We start from the raw sequence: 21,484 nt of genomic DNA on the forward strand, positions 1-21,484 counted from the left end.
ACCATGCATATGCCACAGAACTACAAAGATACTACTTTTAAATATTTCTGAAACAGGAGTTATGCATTTTTCATGAAGGGTAACAAAATGCATCAATAGTGCTTTCTATTTCACTCTGCTGGTTAATTTCGCAGTTGCTGTCAAAAAGAAAACAAAATCTCCTAGAGTCCACAGTAAAGATAAGGGCTGGGAAACAAAATTAAGTCAAAGGGACACAGCATAGAACCAGACCTCTAGTTGGTAGCTCATGCCTGTGGATGTGTTTTGCCATATGGCATCAGCAGCCTTACCAAGCAATGAATCATATTCAAATTAACAAGTATTTTCCTACGAGTTTCCGATCTTTGCAATGCTATAGCTGCCACGTGAATGTTACGCAATCGCTGAAAAAGGGACTGTGCTCACATCAAGGAAATTCGACCATCATGAGGCATGAGAGAGCTGAACCACACTACAAAAACCTGGAAGTTATTCTAGGGAAGGAGATATGATTAAATTATAACTGCATTACTGTCTACTAATGAGCTCGGGCATTGAATTTAATTGTTAAAGAGATATTGCAGAACAGTGGAGTGTCTGAGATAAAAAGTCAGAAATACCAGCCCCTGTGATACTGCCTGATTGAGGAGCATGAGAACATCATAAACCCGTGTTTCAGTTTTCCAGCCTGAAGCACAAATGATGGCTAGAAGTGCTGGTAAAAACTGCATCTTTTACTAAAAAAAAAAGTAGGGCTTTTTTATTCATTCAGTAGTTTTTACATTATTCACTACACATTAGCATAATCCTGAAGAAAGTAGTTTCCCAAAAGGACTTTTTAAATGTAATGCAATGTTTTTATAAAGAAGGCTTAGGTTTTTCATATTCACATTATGACAAAGCAAACAGCATTCTAACTTACTGCACATTAATTGAAGCAGATGCAAATAAGCTGATTCAATTTTAGAATATAGCACCCAGACCTTAATTCTCCTGGGCTAGCTGAACAAAAAATAGTAAGACTGACAGCAAATTTAGCTAAACTATACACACACCTAAAATACTGATGCTGAAAAATTCCACAGCATTTGATTAAATAGCTATATAAGAAATTTGGAAGCAAGTTTTATACAATTATTTAGGGCTAGTAGCACTGCTCAACATTTTCTGCAGAGAAATGAAACAGTAAGTTCTCCACTTGAAATAAAACAGTAAGGAGAACCTGCTTCCCCAAAGTTGCAGAACTGTGAAAAGTCCCCTCTTGAAAAAAAACACAGTACTTCAGAAGAGACATTTGCAGGCTACAAGTACCTGCTTAGCTTTCATCTATCATCCCAACTAAAATCAAGGTAAGTGCAGGCGCAAAACTAAATTCAAGATTGAGTACGTATAGCCAAAGTCTCAAAAAACAAATCACAAACACTGGAATGGCTGTTTTCAGGTTTGGCTACGCGCTCACAGGAAAATGCACTGCCTTACATGTGCCCTCTTAATCTGAGGCACAGTCAGCTGATCTCAGGAATGCATCCAAAATATTATATGGGATTGAGTCAATCACTTGCCTCTGGGGTGCAGAACTCCACAATGAAGTCATGATTCAGCCACCTCGCATGACCTTAATTTCACCTGCATTTGTGAAGGGCAATTAAAAAATACAAATCGTGTTTTAAAAAAAAATTCTGGTGAGATTAGTGAAGTATGAAGTTCTGGGAAGTGCAATGCCAAAAACTTAAGAGATCAGGTATCTATTGCCAGAAAATAAAAAAAAAAAAATAATAATCTCTCTTGTTAAAGAGTATTACTTAGGAAACTCCAAACATGTGGCCTTGTACAGCACCACTGTGGTTCAGTTCAACTGGATCTCAGGTTGATCAAAACTGGTAGTCAGCACCTATATGGAAAAGAAACAGAAAACCCTGCTCCCTTTATACACAGGTGAAATCAGTCTGGGCAGGTTGGTATATGCAAGAGTCCTCTCTGACCCTGCAGCTGACTCTCTGGTTTGCTACTGTTTCAAATGAGATCTAAACCTGAAGGTTGACACCTGGAACATCAATTGTTGGCAACACTGGAACACTGATGCGGGACTATGAAAAACAAATTACTGAAACTGAATACCCTCAGCCTGATTCTACGCTGGATTTTGGCGCTTCAAACGCCTCTTACAGCTTATACTGATTAAACTCCTTACAGGAAGGATCTTTGTCAAACGTTTAGATGGCATATCGTTAATAAGATGCAGTATTTTATTATGAGTCAGCTGCGCTTTGATGCTAGACAAACTACTTGCTGGCCTCTATTTATGCAGCACTGTAACTTCATTAAAAATTCTGCATATTCATGCAATTATCAGTCCCCCTCTTGCTAAATTTTCATTGTCAATATGGATGATACCCTGTTACATACACACACGTGAAATGATTACAAATGATTACAGAGCTTTTCTAAACTAGTATAACAACCTTTAAATTGAGCCTACTTATCACAACAAACGACGGTGATCCGAGCCAGAAAAAGAATTCGGGTTCAGTATTCCCTCCCTGATGGGGGGCAGCCCCTGCCCAGGAGATGTTCCGGCGGGCACTGGCACACCCCCAGCAGCCGGGGGGTCTCCTCTCCGCAGGGGGCTCTGCGGCCCCCCAGCCCCCCCCTCCCCACCCGCAGTCGGGGCCTAATTCCTCCAACCACGCCAGAAGGGCGCGGAACCGCCAGGCCGGCGCCCCCTCCCCGCCCGCCGGGCCCAGCTCCGCCGGCCTCTCGCTCTTCCCCGGCACGGCCCCCGGCCCCTGCCAGGCCTTCCCGGGGGTACGGGCAGCGGGGCGCCCTGCCGGCCCCACAGACACCCCCTACCTATACAGGCGACGGGGCCACCCATAAACCCCAGGGGTTTAGGTATTAATTCTTGTTGCGGCCGGGCCCCCCTCAGCGCGGGGCCGGGGCCGCTCCCGTCGCTGGGGCCGCCAGCGGGGCCCCCGGCCGGCCGCCCCCCGCCGGGCCCCGGCACGGCCCGGGCGCGGCTCTCACCATGGTACAGATGGAGGCGAGTCTCCGGACCGTCATCAGTATTTCCATCCGCCCGACGCGGCCCCGCGCCCCGCGGCCGCCCCCGCTGCCGCCGGCGCCATGTTGGGACGCAGCCGCCCAACTGACAGCGGCAGCCGGAGCCGCAGGTGGAGCAACGGCCAAATGGGGCCGGGCGCCGGCGGTGCGGCGCCCAAATGGCTCCGGGGGCTCCCCGCGCCGCGCCGCGGGGGGGTCCCCCGCCTGTCCACCCCCTCCCCCTCCCAGCCCGCTCACCTCCCCTCGGCCCCGGAGGACGGGACGGTGCGGGGTCCCCTCGCTGCGGGGGCCCGGAGGGCGGTGTGTGGCGGGCCGGCATGGCGGCGGCCCTCAGGGTGACGGCAGGGCAGGGCTGCGGCTCCCCCCGGTGGGGGCTGGGGACGCCCTGGTCCGTGCGGCTGCGGGGACGGCGCGGGGCGAGGCTGCTTCGGGGCCTCGGTGGGGCGGGAGCTGCGTGCGGCACCGGCGGGACGGGAGGAGGGCGCCGGACCCGCAGGGATGGGGCTGGGGGAGGCCGCCAGGCCCCCAGCAAGGGAAGGCGCGGCGTGCTGAGCCCTGCCTGCCCCCCGGCCCCGCTAGCGGGTGCGAGCTCCCGCAAAAAACGGGGTTCGGGACGATGCCCGGCGGGACGGTGGGTTTGCGCCAGGGGGTCCCTCGGCTGCTCTGCACCGCACACCCCTGCTTCAGCAAAATCGGAGGAGGGGCGCTTTCAGAGCAGGGCGCTGCGAGGGACGGCGGCCGCCGCTGTAAACCCGGGGAGACGGGCAGTGGGAAGTGCCGCCAGGTCGCCGTGCAGCGCTGCCCGCCCGGCTACCGAAAGCAAATACGCGTGGGGGACCCGTCCCTCGGGAAGCCAGGGCTGGGTAGAAACGTTCGCCATCCGGCTGAACGAGACCCTCAGGTTTGTGTCCAGCCTGGAAGGAGCCTGGCTCGTATTTCACCTTAGCTCTAAGCGGAGCGCTGTGGGAGAGCGCTGAGGCAGGTGGCTGGAAGCCCCCGTTCAGGCTGGCCATGAAGCACACCGCCAGCCGTGGCACGGCCCTTCCCACACACCGCCCCTTGCTCCAGCCCTGACCTTGTGGGAATAAGTGCAGGGAAGGGAGGCCAGTTCAGTTTCCAAAGCACTAACTTTTTTATGAGGCCAAGATGTTTCCATTCTATTTGAGTTGCTCGCCTGCAGTGATGTTCTCTTACACGCATTGTACTTTCCACATCGTCTACTACGGGCTCCCAAGGGAGACTATTCAGCAACCTAAAAAAAAATCGTTATATACTAAAAGTGAAAAAGGACACGTGCTCCTTACAGGGTTTCCATGAACGGCAATGCAACAAAATTAGCAACAGGAAATACAGAAATAGTGGAATGTGTACAGTGTTTAACTAAACTGAACTATATACTTTAAATTATTGCCTCCCTTACAGCCCAAAATAGAATCAAATGTGATTTATCATAGCTGTCACAATAGCATCTGAGGATGCTTCCTTCCCTTTTGGCCTCAGGATCAGAACAACTTTGTGCTGGGTACAATTATGGTGCTAAAATGGCAGTCTTGTCCCCAGAAAACATCTTCCAAGGTTAGTGCTAAAGCACACGGCTGAATTTGTAATGCATTTTACCCATGATGGGGCTCTGCGCAAGGTGAAGTTGCAAGCACACAGAGAAAGGCTAGTTCCTCATGCACATCACATTCCGTTCTGTTCCTTTCTTATCTCCCGCAAAGAAGCTTTTTATTTGCCTTTCCCAACTATGAGAGTATTTGGTTACCGGGAGCAAAAAGGTGGTTAAAACACTACTTTTGTTTAGCGCAGTGTGAGAACTGGCCTTTGGGCCTCAAGTTTGCAACAAACAAAGATGGTCAGACAAAGCTGCGAAGATCAGTCTGTTGTTTGGAATACATTCAGGAGTGGGGGACGTGCACACGAGCCACTAGCTACGCGTTTTATCACAGCATCTGCCAAAGCGACCAGCATTTCCCCAGCACCACATTTAGCATTTCTACTCAGAAATGAGCTGTACTTCTCCAGCCATGTCGCCAGAATCTCAATAGACTGTACAAAAACGTCTAAGAGAGACTGGAGGCAAATGCTAACCATTACAAATAGACTTTTAGAAGAAATCGCTTTTGCCAGTGCTAGGCAGAAGGGGAAAGAGTGACAACAGTCAGCTTTTCCCCAGCTTGCTGAGACCTTAGCAAGATCGCTCTGTCTCCACTCAACTGTTACTCACTTTGTAAAAAATATGAGGAATAATTATCTCCAGTTTTTAAAGCAATTTGACATCCTTATATGAAAAGCACTACGGTAATGAAAAATATTTTTATTTTTAGAATGCTTCATCTCTGAAGATGTGTAGGAGTGCCAACAAAAATAAAAATAGAAAATCTTATAAAAAACATAGCCAAAAGCAACATAGACCAATAAATAAATCTGAAAAAAATTTGGTGTGGAAATAACATAATCTCTGTGCAGCATGCAAAGGCACGTATCTTTGCATGGAGCAACCCAAGGAGTAGTTAATGAAATCTCCAGAATCATCCAAATGTTTTCAGAGTTGTTCTACGTTTTACAAACATTCTCCCTCTAATTTAAGCTATTGTTTTTCCAAGAGAATTTGAATTTAAAACATGGTTTTCTTAGCTAAATATAAGTCCATTGTGCACAAACAATGAAAATCTCTTTTTAAAAACAATTCTTATTCTACATGCCAAGGGTTATACAATCTCAAATAGTGTGAATCCTCCTGCATGGTTTCACTTAGGCAAAAGACTTCTGACAATCTAGAAAATCAGATAAGGATCAGAGTTTAAAACCTCTGGCTTTGATTCTGTATCTTGAATTCTTTCAGAATTAGAGCCTAAAAGTTATGATTTGGGGGATGGGGGGTGGGGGTCGGGTGTGCAGGGGGAAGACAGGAGCTTGAGAATAGATTTAAAACTTGAGGAGAATACGCTGCTTTTTTGTTAATTCTACAAGCCATTCTCTCCAGACAGGTATTTCTGCACATGGTGGAAATGAGCTTTGGTTAGAAGCATGAGAAGCCTAGGTTAGTGCATAAGAGATTTAGATTGAACTGTATTAGCAAAGGAACTAGAAATTGATTGGCCTGCTTCCAAGATGCAGTCTAAAACTGCTTGCACATTTGTTTTAAGCAACCAGAAGCAATCACAGCTGCCAAATGAAGCAGTTTAACATTTCCTCCACCACTGGTCTTTCGTTCCTGCCCCCACACATCTCCTCTCTTGTGTCAGCACCAGCATCCGTAAAAGCACATGGTAAACAGCTTTTCCAGTCTGTCCTCACACAGCAGCTGCTCCACGCCCCTGATCGGTTTGGGTGCCCTGCTCTGTGCCTTCGCAGCCCTCGCTTTGTTTTTGAGATGCAGAGAACTGCATGCCATACTGGCGACAGGGATGCTTCCAGGGTTTATTCAAGCAGCAAAACGCTAGCCTATGTGTCCTTCTCCATTCCCCTCCTGAGGATACCCAACATTTTGTTGGCTATTTTTGCTGCTGTTGCACACTAAGGTGACTGTGAACTGCCAGTGCTGACTCTAAGGTCTCTTTCCTACTTTATGAGTGCCACGTGCCAGTTCAGCACCATCTAAGCATAGTTAATATTCTTTCTCTCTAGATGCATTATCTTACATTTATCTAGACTAAAGTTCACCTGCCGATTTTATGTGCACTCACTCACTTATGTGAGATCCTTCTGGAGTTCCTCAGCACTGCACAACTTTTGGTTACCTAAAAGGACTTAACTTTTGTTTCTGCTGATTTGTATTGCCTTTCTTTTGGAGCAAGCCAGCAGATCCATATTCTTCTAGAAATGTCTTTGCCCATGTAGAATATTCTCCATGAACTTACTTAACTTACCTGGCTTTTTTTGCCTGGGCTGAAACTCTTCTGGCCACCTAGAAGCTGATAGATATATTATTATTTGTTTTTATAGGACTACTATTGTGATGAATACTTTTATATTACTCACTAACACATGTTTTTAATAGCAAAAGCTTACAAAGGTTCCAACATCCCACACTTAGAGAGGTGAACAGCTACGTACTGCTGCTAGCTAGTCCCCAAGTTTATAATGTGTCTAGCTCAACAACACATTTTGAAGTGCCCTGTTAACTGACCACAAGATTTTGAGCATTTTCCTGTTCCTCCTCTCATTTTGCCTGTTCTTACAAAACTTGTGTGAAATTAAAGCACCCTGGTAAAGAAATTTCCTGGAAGATATTTTTCAGTGTTTGTGTGTTTGCAAAAATCTGGAAGCAAATTTACCCTGGAAGATTTGAAAATCGTTCACATAAGAGCCATATCCCAAAAGACACATGACCTGGCAACTCCCTCCCAGTACCATGTGCTGTGTAGCCCTCCAGACATTTTGTTCCACCTCTTCATCAGCTGACTGTCATGATGGTCAAAGTAATAATACTTGGTGCTAACACAGCAACTCTGCTTTTAGAGAGGAAACAGGGCCTTAGAAAAATGACACATCCATAAATCTTCTGAATCTCGTGCTTATTTCACTGGATTGCTGTGCACCAAAGCTGGATTCTTCTAAAGCCTGTTCACACTCAGGCTGTCCTCCGTGATGCCAGCATGGAAATTGAGATCATTTGACAACCTGGCTGCCAGTGCTTTGGGAAGGGGTAGTAATCTAGAGACCGACCTGATTTCCCATCCTCTTGTGCTAGATCACAACCATATCCCTGGCCTCTAAAACCTGTTTGGGAGAACTCGAGTGTATGCTGCGATTGAAAGCAGCGGCATGAAAGCAGCTGGGCAGAAAAAGTCTTTTTGGTGGCTGCAGCCTCTATGTAATGAGCCATGCTTGCCTTCTGCCTGCTAGGAGCATACAGAAGACAGGAAAAATCTGCACCCTCAGGTCTCCATGATCTGTGGGTCGATTAGCTTGCAGTACCACCTTCCATTAATATCCATGTCTCCCACACAGCATGACAGAGTACATGTCTCAGAAGTGTGCTGCCTGCACCAGGCTCGCCTCTTGCCACTGCTGCCTAAAGCTTCTCCTGCCCCTTGCAGACCTCTTCTGAAAAGTTTTTCAAAGATGAATGCTCTAACTATATTTTCTGTAGTTTAATTTACATCTGGTTTATATTATTTGCAGTTTTGCTTTATCTGGGTCATTCCCTCCCCACTACTCTTCCCTTTTTCTTCCCTCCCCATTATGCTTGAGAACTGAAAGCTGATTGTAGCTAGTGTACGGTTACATGCTGTCATCCCAACAGACCTTGCAGCCGCCAGCTGTCTTAAAACTGCACTGTGTTTTCTTATAGAAGTCATTCTTTCTTCATTCCCTCTGTCTGGCTCACCCCACTGAAGGATACCAAGTCCTTCCCAAGTCTGTCGCCAACCCTGAATTCACTTTTCCATGTTTGGAGAAACTTCAGTGTCCCAACCCAATGCTAACCCACATTCCAGAGGGCCATTAAGACTAACAACATGTATAAACCAGCAGATCAAATGTGTCCTGTAGGATACATACGTGAGCTAGTATTTTGGAATAACCCACAGCTGCCTGCAAACCACGGCAGGGGGTGTGGGGGGGAAAGTGCTTGTTTTCCTGAAGAGGAGTGTCCCATCAGCTTCGGGGCTCTGAAGGGGCCCAACTGCAGGACACAATAGGACAGGGAGAACAACAAAGCATGGAGCTGGAGCCAATTGAAAATGCAAAGAAACTAGACAGGCAGAACGGGATTATTCAAAGTGGTGTTGGAGCAGAGCATGGGGGTGGCTGTACCTCGCTGAAAACGCTGCTGTGATGACTGTAAACCAGAAGAATCTCGGTTTAGCCAAGAGCCAAGGGACAGCAGACGGAGCAGGCGGTGGGAGATAACCGGAGGGGGCTGGTGGGGCACGCGGTGCCCGGCTGCAGGAATGTCGCGGATGCAGTCCCGATTGGCTGCGCGCGGAGGAGTCAGCTTGCACGGGGGCTGATCAAAAAGTTCCCTCCTGCTTTCCAGAGTTGCTGTCTGAGCAGAGGCATCGGGCAGAGGAGGCCAGTCACTCTAACGTTCCCCAGGAAAGCTGCTTCAATGAAATGAGAAGGCTCCTCCATCCAAGGATATACTGCCAAGAACAGACACCGAGACGCTGTTTTCCTTCTTTTCTCTCCCAACTCCTACTGGAGTTGAACAGCTCTCACTTCTGGCATGCGTCTCATCTCTCAGGATACTATGTCACAGTATTCCACTAACTTTCTCTTGCTCCCCATACCAGAGTATCCTGTATTAGACTGCGTGCCCAACAAAATCATCAAGCTCGTGGTACTGGGTGGCAGTAGCGTTGGCAAGACAGGTAAGTCCACAGGTGTAGTTCCACGCTTTTTCTTGCTGCTTTATTTACGAGCTCATATGCAGCTCAGACAGTAGAACCAAGGCTGTAAAAACTCTTATCTGTTGCATTACTTTTTTTTTTTTTAAAGTGCACTGAATAATTTGTGAGGCAGATTTGCCGTAGCTCTGTGTGAACAGCCAACAGGAGGTGGCAGTTGAGAGAGGGCACTCGTGTTAGTTGCTCCATACTCACAAATTATTCCACCTGGTCTTGTGCAAATTATTTAACTGTGTCTAAGTTTCCACAGCCCCAAAATGGGGCTAATCATTTTTACTCTCCTGTTGCAAATGTTTTATGCTCTGTGTACAAATAACAATGTACAAGATGTGTCTTCCTGTATTATCCTTCAAGGGGGAGAAGAGGGTAAAGCAAGCACTATTGTATGGTTCATGATTTCAGAAGTTATTAAGGCCAGATCTGTTTTACTACGTCTGAGGTTCCACAGGACTCAAGTAAAATGTTTGATTGTTTTGGATTTGAAGCAGCCACGTTTTCATCCTATTTTTAAATAGTTTGTTGAAGATAACTGCACAGTCAGTTTTACTTAATAGTACTAAAGAGCTGACCTAGTATCTACTGTGAAAAAAAATGTTATTGTAAATGAAATCTATGATAGAGTTGCTTGCAGAACAAATCCTTTTGTTTAGGTATTAACTAAATGGTTTTGCAAATGATTAGGAATCTGCTAAGATGAAAGCACTACAGGAATATAAGTTACTGTTGCCACAACAGGATGTAATCAAGATCAAGAAAAAGGAAAATGTTCTCATCCAACAGTGTAAGAAAGCACACAGGTTAAGGTGAATAAGAAGGCCCAGGGCGCTGCAGCATGACCCACGTGTGCAGAATGCATGCAGTTTGTTAGTTGGATGTGATTAGGTATCACAAATGGGTTTCATGAGGAGGACTGAGGATTATTAAGGCTGCATTCATCAGCCTCACTTATTATAAGACACAGAGGTCTTACATTTGGTACTGGGATTAGTTTCAGTTTACTGACTTGTTATTCTTTTTCTAAACTATTTCAAACCAAAGGTCAGATTGTTATACCTGCAATCCCAACAAACAAACCTCCGTATCCTACACTGAATAGCCACACTGAATCTAAGTTGCAAAAAACTCTGCATCAGGTATAACAGTCTGGCCCCAGATCTTTTCCTGTGAGTGCTGAGAGAAGCATTTGCAGAATAATCTTTGAGCAATTCAGAGATTAACTTGGTTTCATATTATACTAACTTTTCCAGTAAGATATTATGTGTTCTGCAAAGATTGATTTTGGTTCACATTAAAGGCCCATATTTTTTTCATTGTTTTACAGCCCTGGTTGTGCGCTTTCTCACAAAGAGATTTATTGGAGACTATGAAGCTAATACTGGTGAGTCTGCTTTCTACTGCAGTACTGCAGATAGCTTGAAATGTACTCTATTTTGTGACTGGTGCATATTACAGGAAAGCCAAGCAGTGTTAGATGTCCATAAGGTGCATATTTTCAGTTAATAGCCTCAAGCTATGAAAGCAGTAAATCAAAGCTTCATTATTTATGATCCTTTTAGCTATTTTTTTCCAAACTTGATGGAAAAGGATCAGAATAAAAGGTTTGCTTGGGGACATACCTATACTAAAATGCAGACTCAAGGAACAACGTGCCTATTGACAAAACTACAGAAACCCAATGCTGCTCTCTCTGCAAGTCCAGAGAAGCCAGAGGAATTCCAAAGTGTGTAAAAGGAACTTCAGATCCTTTTTTCAGTGGCTTTTATGACAAGGCAGATTTCCAAATTGAAATCTTCTTTTTGTAAGATAAGCAAAGTGACCATACAAACTGCTTCTACTGCATTTCTTGTTTATTCCTGACACCTCAGAGGATGTGTTCGTGTGACCTGTTTAATTCACAGCCTCTATTCCAAGGAAGTGCCAACTGTATTGGCCAGTGTTGTAGAAAGGATCTATGTACACCATGCTCATACCTACTAGCACATCCACAAAATAGGCCACCTCACAGTTTTTGGTAAAGGACAGGATTCTAAGCAGTGATCGCTTCACTTTGGAGATGCATACTGAATTTAGAATAATGAGTTAGGAAAGGAGATGTCAGTACAAGACACCTTTGATCTCTGCCTGTCTGATGAAATACAATCTGAAAAGCTCCTCCTTACAGCTCCCTCTCACTGACCCTAAGTAACCTTGATGGTTGACTGCCCTATTTCTCTCTCTTCTCTTTCATCTCTTCTATGGGAGACTGTACATCAAGTTAGACTTCTGAGCTTTGCAATGGATTGCTGCCAGAGACATTGCTGAGAACCACATGCTTTTCTCATTAAGCTACCAGCCCAACAGCCATGCTGTAGATGAAAGAAATATGCCAGAAATAAGAAACAGGTGGCAGTGTATTTGTGATCATTCAACCATGCTTCTCCTTCAACTGAGTATAAGGCAGAGCACAGTCAGTATCCAAAAGTACCTGCTCCTTTTTGTGCAGTGCATTACAGAATAGGAAAAGTAACATTGTCTGGTCTTGGTTCACGGTTGGGTAGTATCTCCCCTTAAAACAGTATCTTTTCTGCTTAAAATCTGATCTGTTTTTTAAAAAAAATATCTTAGAAGGGCTAGATCACCTCAGTCAGTATTAAAGCATAATATGATAATGTTGGCTTCAGCTGCAAACTTTGCCATACTAAATTTCCATGTATTGTAAATGTTTCTGTGAGCTAATTCTTTTTCACTGGAATAAAACCACCTGTTCCATGGAACCAAAGATGAATTTCAGAAGTGATGGCATTATTGTCACTGACTGACTGACTTCCCTCTTAATCTGAATTCCATACTCTGAATTCCCTCCAATAGATGGGATTTCTTTGTGTTTGAGATGAAGTGCCTTGTTTTAGATGATGCAGTGACAATTGCATTTGGATAAGGCTGAAAGGCGATAGAATACAGCTGTGGATATAGCATTTCTTCACAGATCCATGTATCTTGTATTAAGTCCTCAAGAAAACTGATGATGGCATCAGTCTCTGAAGCTGTCCTTATCACAACCACAGATAGTTCATAAGATCAAAACTTAAGTTTTAATTGTCACTTAACCCGCACTCCAGTAACAAAATAAAGTTCAAACCCAGAATAGCAATGGTTTTATTAGAGCTGGATCAGTCCTAAATGGTTTGAACTAGCACTTGGCCCTGAATATGTGTCATTCGGAACCAGAAGTCAGATTCAAAATGTCCAGTCTTTGGGGATTTCAACCAAACTTTGTACGGCTAAGGTCACACAAATCCCAAAGAGCAACTGGGTGATTTGTATATAGTCACTTACTCTGCATCCAAAACTAGAATGCTTTCCTTTTTTAAAAGCTTTCAGAAAACTGCAATAGGAAACAGCTCACTCCTTTTACAGACAACACCTGGATATCCTGGTTTGAGATTAAGAATATATGCAGTCCACATTTTAATAAGTTAACAATATGGATTGAAAACCTGAATGGGATTTATGCACCCCACTTTGACTATTTGATTCAATATAAAGTGCCACCTTTCCCAGGTACCATCCTAGGAACACATTTAAAACATCCTTTACTTAAGTAACCAGCCACACAGCCACTCTGGTGCCATTCACTTTTCTATAACCAACTACCTACCATAAGCCTCAAAAATCTGGATTTTGACAGCTCCACTTTGCCTTTATGTACTCTTTCTTTGCTACAGTCACTCACTCTCATAATCTTACTTTTCCCCCAGGTGCATTGTATTCAAGGAAGTTCACCATAGATGGGGAACAGATCTCTCTGCAGGTGCAGGATACTCCCTTTGTTTCATTGGAGGTAAAACATCTGCTCAGTGCATTAGTGCTTTACCACACAATTCTTGTCTTTTGTTTGTTGCCAGCACTTCCATCTGTAACTCACTCCACTTACTGGCAGAAAAATACCTGGGCTCAAACCCAAATGAAGACTAATGGGGTACCTTAAGCCCCACCAAAATGAGCCCTTGAAGAGGTTACATCAGGCTCCTTTAAGAGTAAATAAAAATTAACATAAATCCATTTCAAACACATTACTGCATCCCAAGCCTAAATAGCAGTAAAATCCTAATCTGGCTTGTTCCTGCCAACTACCTGATAATTTTATTTCCTGTCAAATGGTTTCTGTCCCTGCATGGCAGAAAACTCACCTGCCTAGAGGCCCAGCTGACTCAGCTTAGACCATTCCACACACCCAGAATCTGCCTTCTCTAGAAAGCTGTTTCTTTCCAAAGGGACAGGCCTCCAAGCAGTTGTATTTCCAACTAGGGTGCTTTTCTGTGGTTTCCGTAGGTGTTTTTTTTAAATTGTTTTATTAATTCTTTATTTTTAAGGTGTTAGCATTTATCCACACCCCTCTTTCTATCAGTATTTTAGATTTAATATTTGACTAGGAACCTGTTTCTAGAAATATTTTTCCAAGCAGGATTTAAGATTAAGATGTCTTTTATTTTTTTTGGAAGATCTACTTCACATGTGGAACAAGAGGGTGAAAGTAGTGTCAAAGCAGCAGGAAATGCAATGAACTTTATTTTTACATGAATGGTGGAAATCTCATGAGGGTAATAATTCCTATAGAATAACTGAGAATTCATGATAAGATTAGGTATGCTCTTGTCACCATCAAACCTAAAGTTCTAGGTTTGGCCTTAACCTCAGCCTAAGCTGAGACTTGGCCAAAGATATGTCTGGATGGGAACCCCACCTTCACTCATCCTCTTTCAGGCTAGCCCTGCAGAGCTTTATATACAGTGTTTTGTCTGCACAGACCCATGTGTGCATGGGTTCATTTCTGTGCTGTAGACCTGCTTTATCCTGAGTTTACAGGACAGGCTAAGCAAAGCTCCCACAGCCTCAGTTTCCGTTTCCATCTTCTCTGATGACTGGAAGTAGATTTAAGGGGAAAACTTTGACAAAGTTCCACGCTCTTTGCTGCTGCTGGGGGTGCACAGAGCAGAGGAGAGGACCCCTCGTTTACTCTGGACACTAAAAAGCAAACAAAAGCTGCTATGGAAGCCCTCCAAATATTCAAGTGGGACTTAAAAGTACAAAGGCCCTGTGCCAGCTTGCTCAGAGAGGACAGGCAAAGAGCAGCTGTGGGTGGTGATTAGGTACAATTGGGACTGCCTGATAAACACTTAACAAAGGGAATCCCCTCTCTCTTCTGTCCCAGTGGAGAAAGGAGGGTGTGAAAGAATTTAATTCCCTCTTTCACACCAGATATGTTTATTTTCTAATTTCCCTGTTTTAAGACTGTGCACTATAGTTCTGTGACTGTAGCCAGAGGTCCGCAAAATTTAGTAATGCCAACAGCTGAGGTTTCTTAGTTAGCAATGATTTTTATTTAGTTAGGAAGGAGCTTCATTTTCTTTGTCCCAGTCAAAGGTCTGTCTTGTTTCAGTAGTTCCCAGAGACACACTTATCTTAGACTGTATGTCTGTTTGCATCAAATGATGTATCTGAAATAATTTGAAGGAACTGTTCCTGAACAGGCCTTGTTAAGACTGAGAATAGGTTGGATTTTCTGTTAAAATCCTTAAGGAAGAGAATTTCTTACACTCTGCAGGCTGAGTATAGTGTTTCTGGAGGAACTCATGTGGAATCACTCGGGATTCCAGCCACGCTGGAAATGTTAATATTTAAGAGAGAAACAGAAGCAAACAGATAACTGGTTTTGTTAGGTGATTCATCGCTGCTTGGTCTACACATGGCAAATGACAGTGTGTTTCAAAATTCATTCTAGAGCAGAGATTTCCATTTTAAAAGTAGCCCATTAGCCTTTGATTTTCCTGAATAAAGCATTCCGTTGGGGATTATCCGTAGGTCTCACTACTGGGTGGGCCTAGCTGGAGTAACTGAGAATTTCTGCTCATTAAGGCTCTCTGAATGTATACCTTCTCCAAAAACATTTTCAAACGCTTGCCAGAGCAATTAGTTCTTTTTCTCCATGAAAGGAGTTTGCTGGTGAAAAGAGGCTATCAGGACATGAAGGCTGGCTAATTATCTACAGATTGGATACAACCCAGACACCAACAGTGCAAATTGCCCTTCTTCCCACAGCCTGCCCTGTCCTGGTTTGAGTTTGCTCTCATTAACCTTATAAACAAGGCTGCTAGGAAGGATCGCTCTTCATTCCATGTGCAACTCTGTTGGGTTTTTGGGTTTGAGGGTTTTGAGGAGGGAAAGGAGTGATAAGAGCATCTGTTAAACCATTTCACTGCTAACAGGATTTAGCATTACTGTAAGCAGGCAAGGGCAAAGAACTACTAGGTATGATAAGCCCATGTCTCTTTGGGCAATATTGAAATATTTGCAAAGGGCAGTGAGTTAGCAGAACTCCTGTTGAAAGCCGTAAGCCTAATTTATACTCTGAGCCTTCAGAAATCCTGCTTCTTTCTCCTCACAAAAGACCCTTGACAGTAGTCCTTTTTTTATTGTTTGATCTATCATAAAGGAACTGATCAGTTTTAATCATTCTTTTCCACCACTGTTTCCTGAAGTTAGGCTTTATGATTCTTATTTAGGTGTCTAAATAAAAGTGATCTGTTTTGAGAGATTGCTGAGCACATGCAAATTCTGTTAAAATGAATGTGAATGGCAGATACATGTTCTATAGATAGATAATGGAACATAAGTTCTAATAGTCTTACTGAAGTTGATGAAGATTTCTTGAATAGAATTTAGCAATAATAAAAGTTTGAGCTCCCCCTAAAATGCACAAAAGCCTCTAATTCCTACCAATTTCATCAAGAGCTGATTACTGAATATGCTTCGTGCCTTGATGGATATGAAAGAAATTACAAAGTTCCAGAAAGCCTGTAATAGTGACAGGAATGTCAGTTCTTACAAACCAAGCATACTGGCAATAACTGCAGAGTGATCTCCCTATCTGGTTGGGTTACACACCAGCATGGATAACAAAGAGTAGTCGATTAGCTGAAAATAGCTTCATCTTGAAAAGTGAGCTGATCTCTCTTCCAGCCCCACAGCATTGTGTTCAGTTTTATATTCCCAACAGTGGTGATTGCTATGGCTGTCCGAGTAGGAGTGGTGGTGATGGACTGAACAAACAAAAGAATAATACAAATGCAATGCTGCTCTACAAATGAGCAATGAGATTTCACCTCATTTTTGGTTCCAATAATAGGTTATTTGTAACAAATGGCTTTTTTGAAGTAACTTTGCCTTTGACTATCTGGAGACCTACACGGCAGAAAAACCTGTCAGACTTCACCAAACACAGTTAGTGAGAATCCCCATGCATGGAGACATTGAATGCTGGATTGGAAAAAGCCCTGAAAAAACACTTTGGGGGACAACCATTCGCTTGCAGTAGTGTGACTAGCCTGCTGAATTTTATAATGCTCTTACCATTCCCATCACAATTTTATCCACAGTAAAATCATGGGTTTCTGTCACACTGGTTTAGTACAACAGAATACAGAACAAACTTTTCAATATCAGTATTTTGGTTGTTTAATTTTTAACCACTTTGCTGTGAGCCCTCTCTACTCCACATTAATGCTTACCTGTAATATGTTACTGACACAGTGGAAATTTCTCCTCTCTCTGGTACATTCCTCGGCAGTCAGAGGTGTCTGCCTGTACACCAAGAAACAGCCACACATTAAAACAAAGCTGCGAGTGGCTAACAGTGCTGTTTGACTGTTTACTCTGTCTGCTCCCTATTCTCAGTTTTCTAATCTCACACCTCTTGGTTTTGACGGCAGGATGACACTGACAGCATATGCTGCCAAGAGCAGATAAACCGTTCAATCTACTGGGCAGATGGCTTCGTTTTTGTTTACTCCATCACAGACTATGAGAGCTACCGAGTCATCCGTCCACTACACCAGCACATCCGCAAGATTCACCCAAATGCTAACATTCCCCTGCTTCTGATGGCGAACAAAGGAGACCTCCTGCGAGCCAGGCAGGTGTCCTCCAAAGAAGGGCTCCAGCTGGCCAGTGAACTGGGAGGTACTTACTATGAAGTCTCAGCCCGGGAGAACTGTGAGGGAGTGCATGAAGCCTTCCAGCAGCTTTGCCAGGAGGTCAGCAGGATAATTGGGAGCTGCAATGGAGAGAAACGAAGAGGCCTCCACCTTGTCCGACCCAAGTCTCCAAATATGCAGGACTTAAAGAGACGTTTGAAACAGGCTCTGACTTCCAAAGGGAAATCTGCCACTACACTTTGACGTAGCCTACAGAAATTGTTTTCCAAAGCCCTGAAAAAAAGGCAAGAAAATAAGCTGGTAATAAGGGGCATCGCTGAAATTCAGCAATCAGGTTGTGTGAGAGGCCTTTTAATTTTGTCTTTACATCTTCCTTAAAAATCCCATGTTCATTCAGCAAAGGAACTGACAGAATTTGTTCTTAGGGGCAAGAATTTAGAAACTGTGATTTAAAAAATAGATTGTCCCAAATTATTTCCTTTTTGAAAAGGACACAGTCAAATAGTTTAAGCTTAAAATGTGGATTTTATTAATAAAAATAATTAAATCCCACTTTTAAGAGAAGAGACTTATCTTGGGGATGATTGTATTCCCAAACATAGGCAACAAGCTATAGCAAGACATGAGGAAAGTGATATGGGCTATACTGAGCAAGAAAAAATTACCAAATTTGCTTAGTCACAAGACTGGAAAATAAAGGCAAAAAGTAAATGAAGAGCACAAATAGTGAAAAGCAGTAACTGAAAGCTTTTAAATTGCAGCTTTGAAAGTGTTCTCAGCAACCTGGTGAGAGATTTGTTCATATGCAAGCTTCGCCTTAGTGTCTCTTTAAAGGGAGGGTTGTTTTTTTTTTAAATCACTATTTTTTCAGATTATTTTTCTTTAAACACATGTTGACTGTTTCTGAAAGTGTTTATATGGGCAAAATACATACTTATAGCAGCATTTTGTAGTCAGTTTCTCAATGGCATACTTCTCATTTTCCTGTAGCTTTCCTACATGGTAATGAGAGAGGAAGAAACAGAGAAGGGTGGTTTAAAACCTGCAAAAAAATGGACTGTGTTAATCAAGAGCAAGGAGGTGACCTAAAACTATATAACTTTTTTTCTTTCAAACTAGTTAGGTTTCAAGTTCAAGATGCTGTTTTAAAGAAACAAGGCCTTCGCATAAAGTATATTTAATTAATCAGATTATTATTATTTTTTTTTTTTTTAAGAAGAAAAGGGTTTATGATGCCTGAAATTTCTGGCTTCAGGATTTCGTCAATTTGTTATTTGCCTTAAGAACAGACTTTATCAATACCTCGCAATGCATCCAAATCACCAGTCTATCAACACATATTTCACTGGCAGCATCTCAAAGCATTGTGTCTCAGCAAGTACAAAGGGATTTGAAGCTGTATCCTGTGAGCTGGCCTGTTTTATGGTAGCAATAACAAGGACTGAAGCATCCATCATTCTAGTCTCAATTACAGTGGAAAGAAAGTGGGTTGGACCATGTAAAAGTCATGATGCAACAATCTTCTTTAAACAGACCATATGAGCAATTCACAGGACCATGAAATGAAGTAAAGCTCAATGATTTGCACTCAGGAATACAGAAGGGGAAAACCCTGGTCTGATGGATTTAGAAAAATATGCCCAGCTGCAGTTTCAGCTGTCAATACTGAGCTAAATCAACATTTTACTCATTATGAGCAGCAAATAGCTCAGGGCTTGAAAACGTATTTTCTATTTTTCTTATCCCTGTGTTAGACAACTCTAGCCATGATTTTCTTTATCACTTGGATTTGCTCTATCTACAGCTCACTTTCTGTTTTATTTATTGTTTTCCACAGATGGTCATCTGAGAATGTCTTTTGTTCTGATTAATTTAAAATTCTTCTATTCACACAAAAGAACTGCACCTTTTTTTAAAATTAGTTTCAAGTAGTAGTAGGAAGGGAAAAGGAAAATTAGATCGTCCGAAAAGGGACTCAATATCAGAGGATTTCTACTTTAGCTTATGGTTAAGTAACAATTTCATGTTTGAGCCGTGTCATTATTCATTGCAGGCACTTTGGTATGGCATTTATTAGCATAGAATTGCAGTATTTTAAATTACTAATACCATAGCTCAAATATTGAATCTAAAGATTCAATAACATGAAATAGAGCAGTTTGTGAGACACACAAACTGAAAATTGTTTACATTGGAAAAATAATCACTGATTTTGAATAACAATTCAATATTTTACTATCCCAGTATTGTATAACAATGGCTAGATTTGCTGAAGACAATTTGCTGACAACATTTGTTTTCACAAAAGCCTAAGAGAATTAGGTATTCTAGCTTGTTAAATTTGTTTGCAACTTACTCTTTCAGATCGATTCCTTTCTTATTTGGGAAGAATGTTCAACAAATTTCAAACCTGTCAATGTTTTATTTTTAACAGTGATTAATAAAAACATTCAAGGTCTTTCCTGAGTGCTGTATAAAATGGCTCCTTTATATCTCACATCTTTAAATGTTCCTTGTTTATACTAGACTAAAAATATATTTTTTCCCCTTCTTATAACCTTATAGACCCTGTACACACAAGTATTCCTACATTTGTACTCCTACAAAAGTAAGTATTCCCACATTCCTGCGGCACTAGTGGGGGAAAAAAAAGAGTCTACATTTTAACTAAGGCCAAAAAATATTGAAACATTTAAGTCTTCTCCTAAATGCTAACACGTGGTAAACATTTATTCTGCTACAGAAACTTTAGTATTTCCTTTGTTCATTGACCAACAATACAAATCCTGTACTAGCTTTGATACTGGTTTTAAGCCAGGACATACCATCTACAGAACACAATAGAGCTCAGCAGTGTTATTAGCAGTGCAGTACTCAAGCACCAGAACAATCCACTGCACCGCTGAAGCTAAGCAAGGCTGAGGAAGGAGAATGGTAGCATGAAAAGCAGGGAGAAGAGAATGCTATAGAATTAAGTGCCTAAAAATAATCATGTAAAATATCAAAGATTAGTCATGTAAAACCTGATCCTGAATTAGAATCTTCAGGCTGCCAGGGAAAAACATGTATTCTACTGAAGGTTTAAAATTAAACCTCTAGAGAGAAGGTACTTGACATTAAGTCAAAAGCAAAAAGGAAAAAAAGATCTGAGAGTGGGGGGTTTTTTGGATGTCAAGGCAAATTCTCTTCTCAGTTGTACTGGTTAAATCCAGGTTAACCCCACTAGAAGCACCACCAACAACCTGTAAAATTCACTTCCCCCTCCCCTACCCCCATCCTTTTTCATTCTCTAAAGCATTTAAACCTTGTGCACCATCTGGTTTTCAAGATGGTTTACAGCTGGGTTTACTTGGGCACAAAGCAGTTGAGTGATTTGCCCCAAGGTTACACAGCTGAGCAAGTACTTGAGAGGAGCTCAAAAATTGTGTCCTTTGTAATTAATTCCTAACTCTTTACAACAGCTACCAGACCATACCACCTCCCTCAAGGTATGCACAAAGCACAGTGAGTTGTATTACACCAGAATGTAATTAAAAGTTGGAAAAAGTTACTTAAATTACAAGCTATGTTAGGAACTGACTGAGCAAAGTATTACTGACATGCTGGCACTGTGCAGAATTATAGTAATACCAAGACTGGCTTATGAGTTATTGAAGATATTTGTAAATGTTTATTTTCTGCAGTATTTCTGTCAGTTGCATTTCTCACACATTTCCAGTGGTTCCCCATGGAAATACAGTGTGACTTGGGAGATGGGAAATCAGGTTCCATTTTTAACTTTTCCTGTGACTTGCTTGATGATCTTGGCCAGATCTCTTAATTGAAGTTACTGTGTCTACAAGTAAGAGGAAGGATATCAACACGTATCTGCCATGCACTTCAGCATCCGCAGGAGAGAATCATCAATGAGAAATAAAAGAATCACCCGCATATGCAGTAGGGATGGCTTAAATCTTAACATCTGAATTCAGATCTTGATTCCGGATTCCTTAAACTCAGAGTTGTTTGAATCTCACATTTATACTTGACACATAGGAACAAAATGGAAAATTCAGATCCGGATTTGAAGGAACAGCTTAGACAGAAATATTTGTATCCAGGGTACTCAGCTACTCA

General features: G+C 42.6%; 2 protein-coding genes across 6 annotated transcripts in view; one reads left to right on the forward strand and one right to left on the reverse strand.

Moving 5' to 3' along the window:
- LOC308054025 (ubiquitin carboxyl-terminal hydrolase 12-like) overlaps positions 1-3,405 on the reverse strand; it is a 34,409-nt gene extending 31,004 nt beyond the window's left edge. The window contains exon 1 of one of the 5 annotated variants that reach the window (XM_080366152.1): positions 3,004-3,170. In XM_080366152.1, the coding sequence (XP_080222278.1) occupies positions 3,004-3,051 (48 nt within the window). In that variant the 5' untranslated portion in view covers positions 3,052-3,170. Of the gene's footprint in view, positions 1-3,003; positions 3,198-3,276 lie in introns of those variants that run through there. The other 4 variants (XM_080366155.1, XM_080366156.1, XM_080366153.1 and 1 more) reach the window with 4 other exon arrangements.
- A 217-nt stretch (positions 3,406-3,622) lies between these two features.
- Positions 3,623-19,834, forward strand: LOC308054026 (ras-like protein family member 11A-like). The gene is made up of 4 exons (XM_080366157.1): positions 3,623-9,359; positions 10,717-10,773; positions 13,133-13,215; positions 17,144-19,834. Exons 1-4 carry the CDS (start codon positions 9,215-9,217, stop codon positions 17,609-17,611), a joined length of 753 nt encoding a protein of 250 aa, XP_080222283.1. The 5' UTR covers positions 3,623-9,214; the 3' UTR covers positions 17,612-19,834.
- Positions 19,835-21,484: the final 1,650 nt, after the last annotated feature.

Source organism: Falco punctatus (genome assembly GCF_963210335.1).
Source record: "Falco punctatus genome assembly, chromosome: 15".
NCBI classification, from domain to species: domain Eukaryota; kingdom Metazoa; phylum Chordata; class Aves; order Falconiformes; family Falconidae; genus Falco; species Falco punctatus.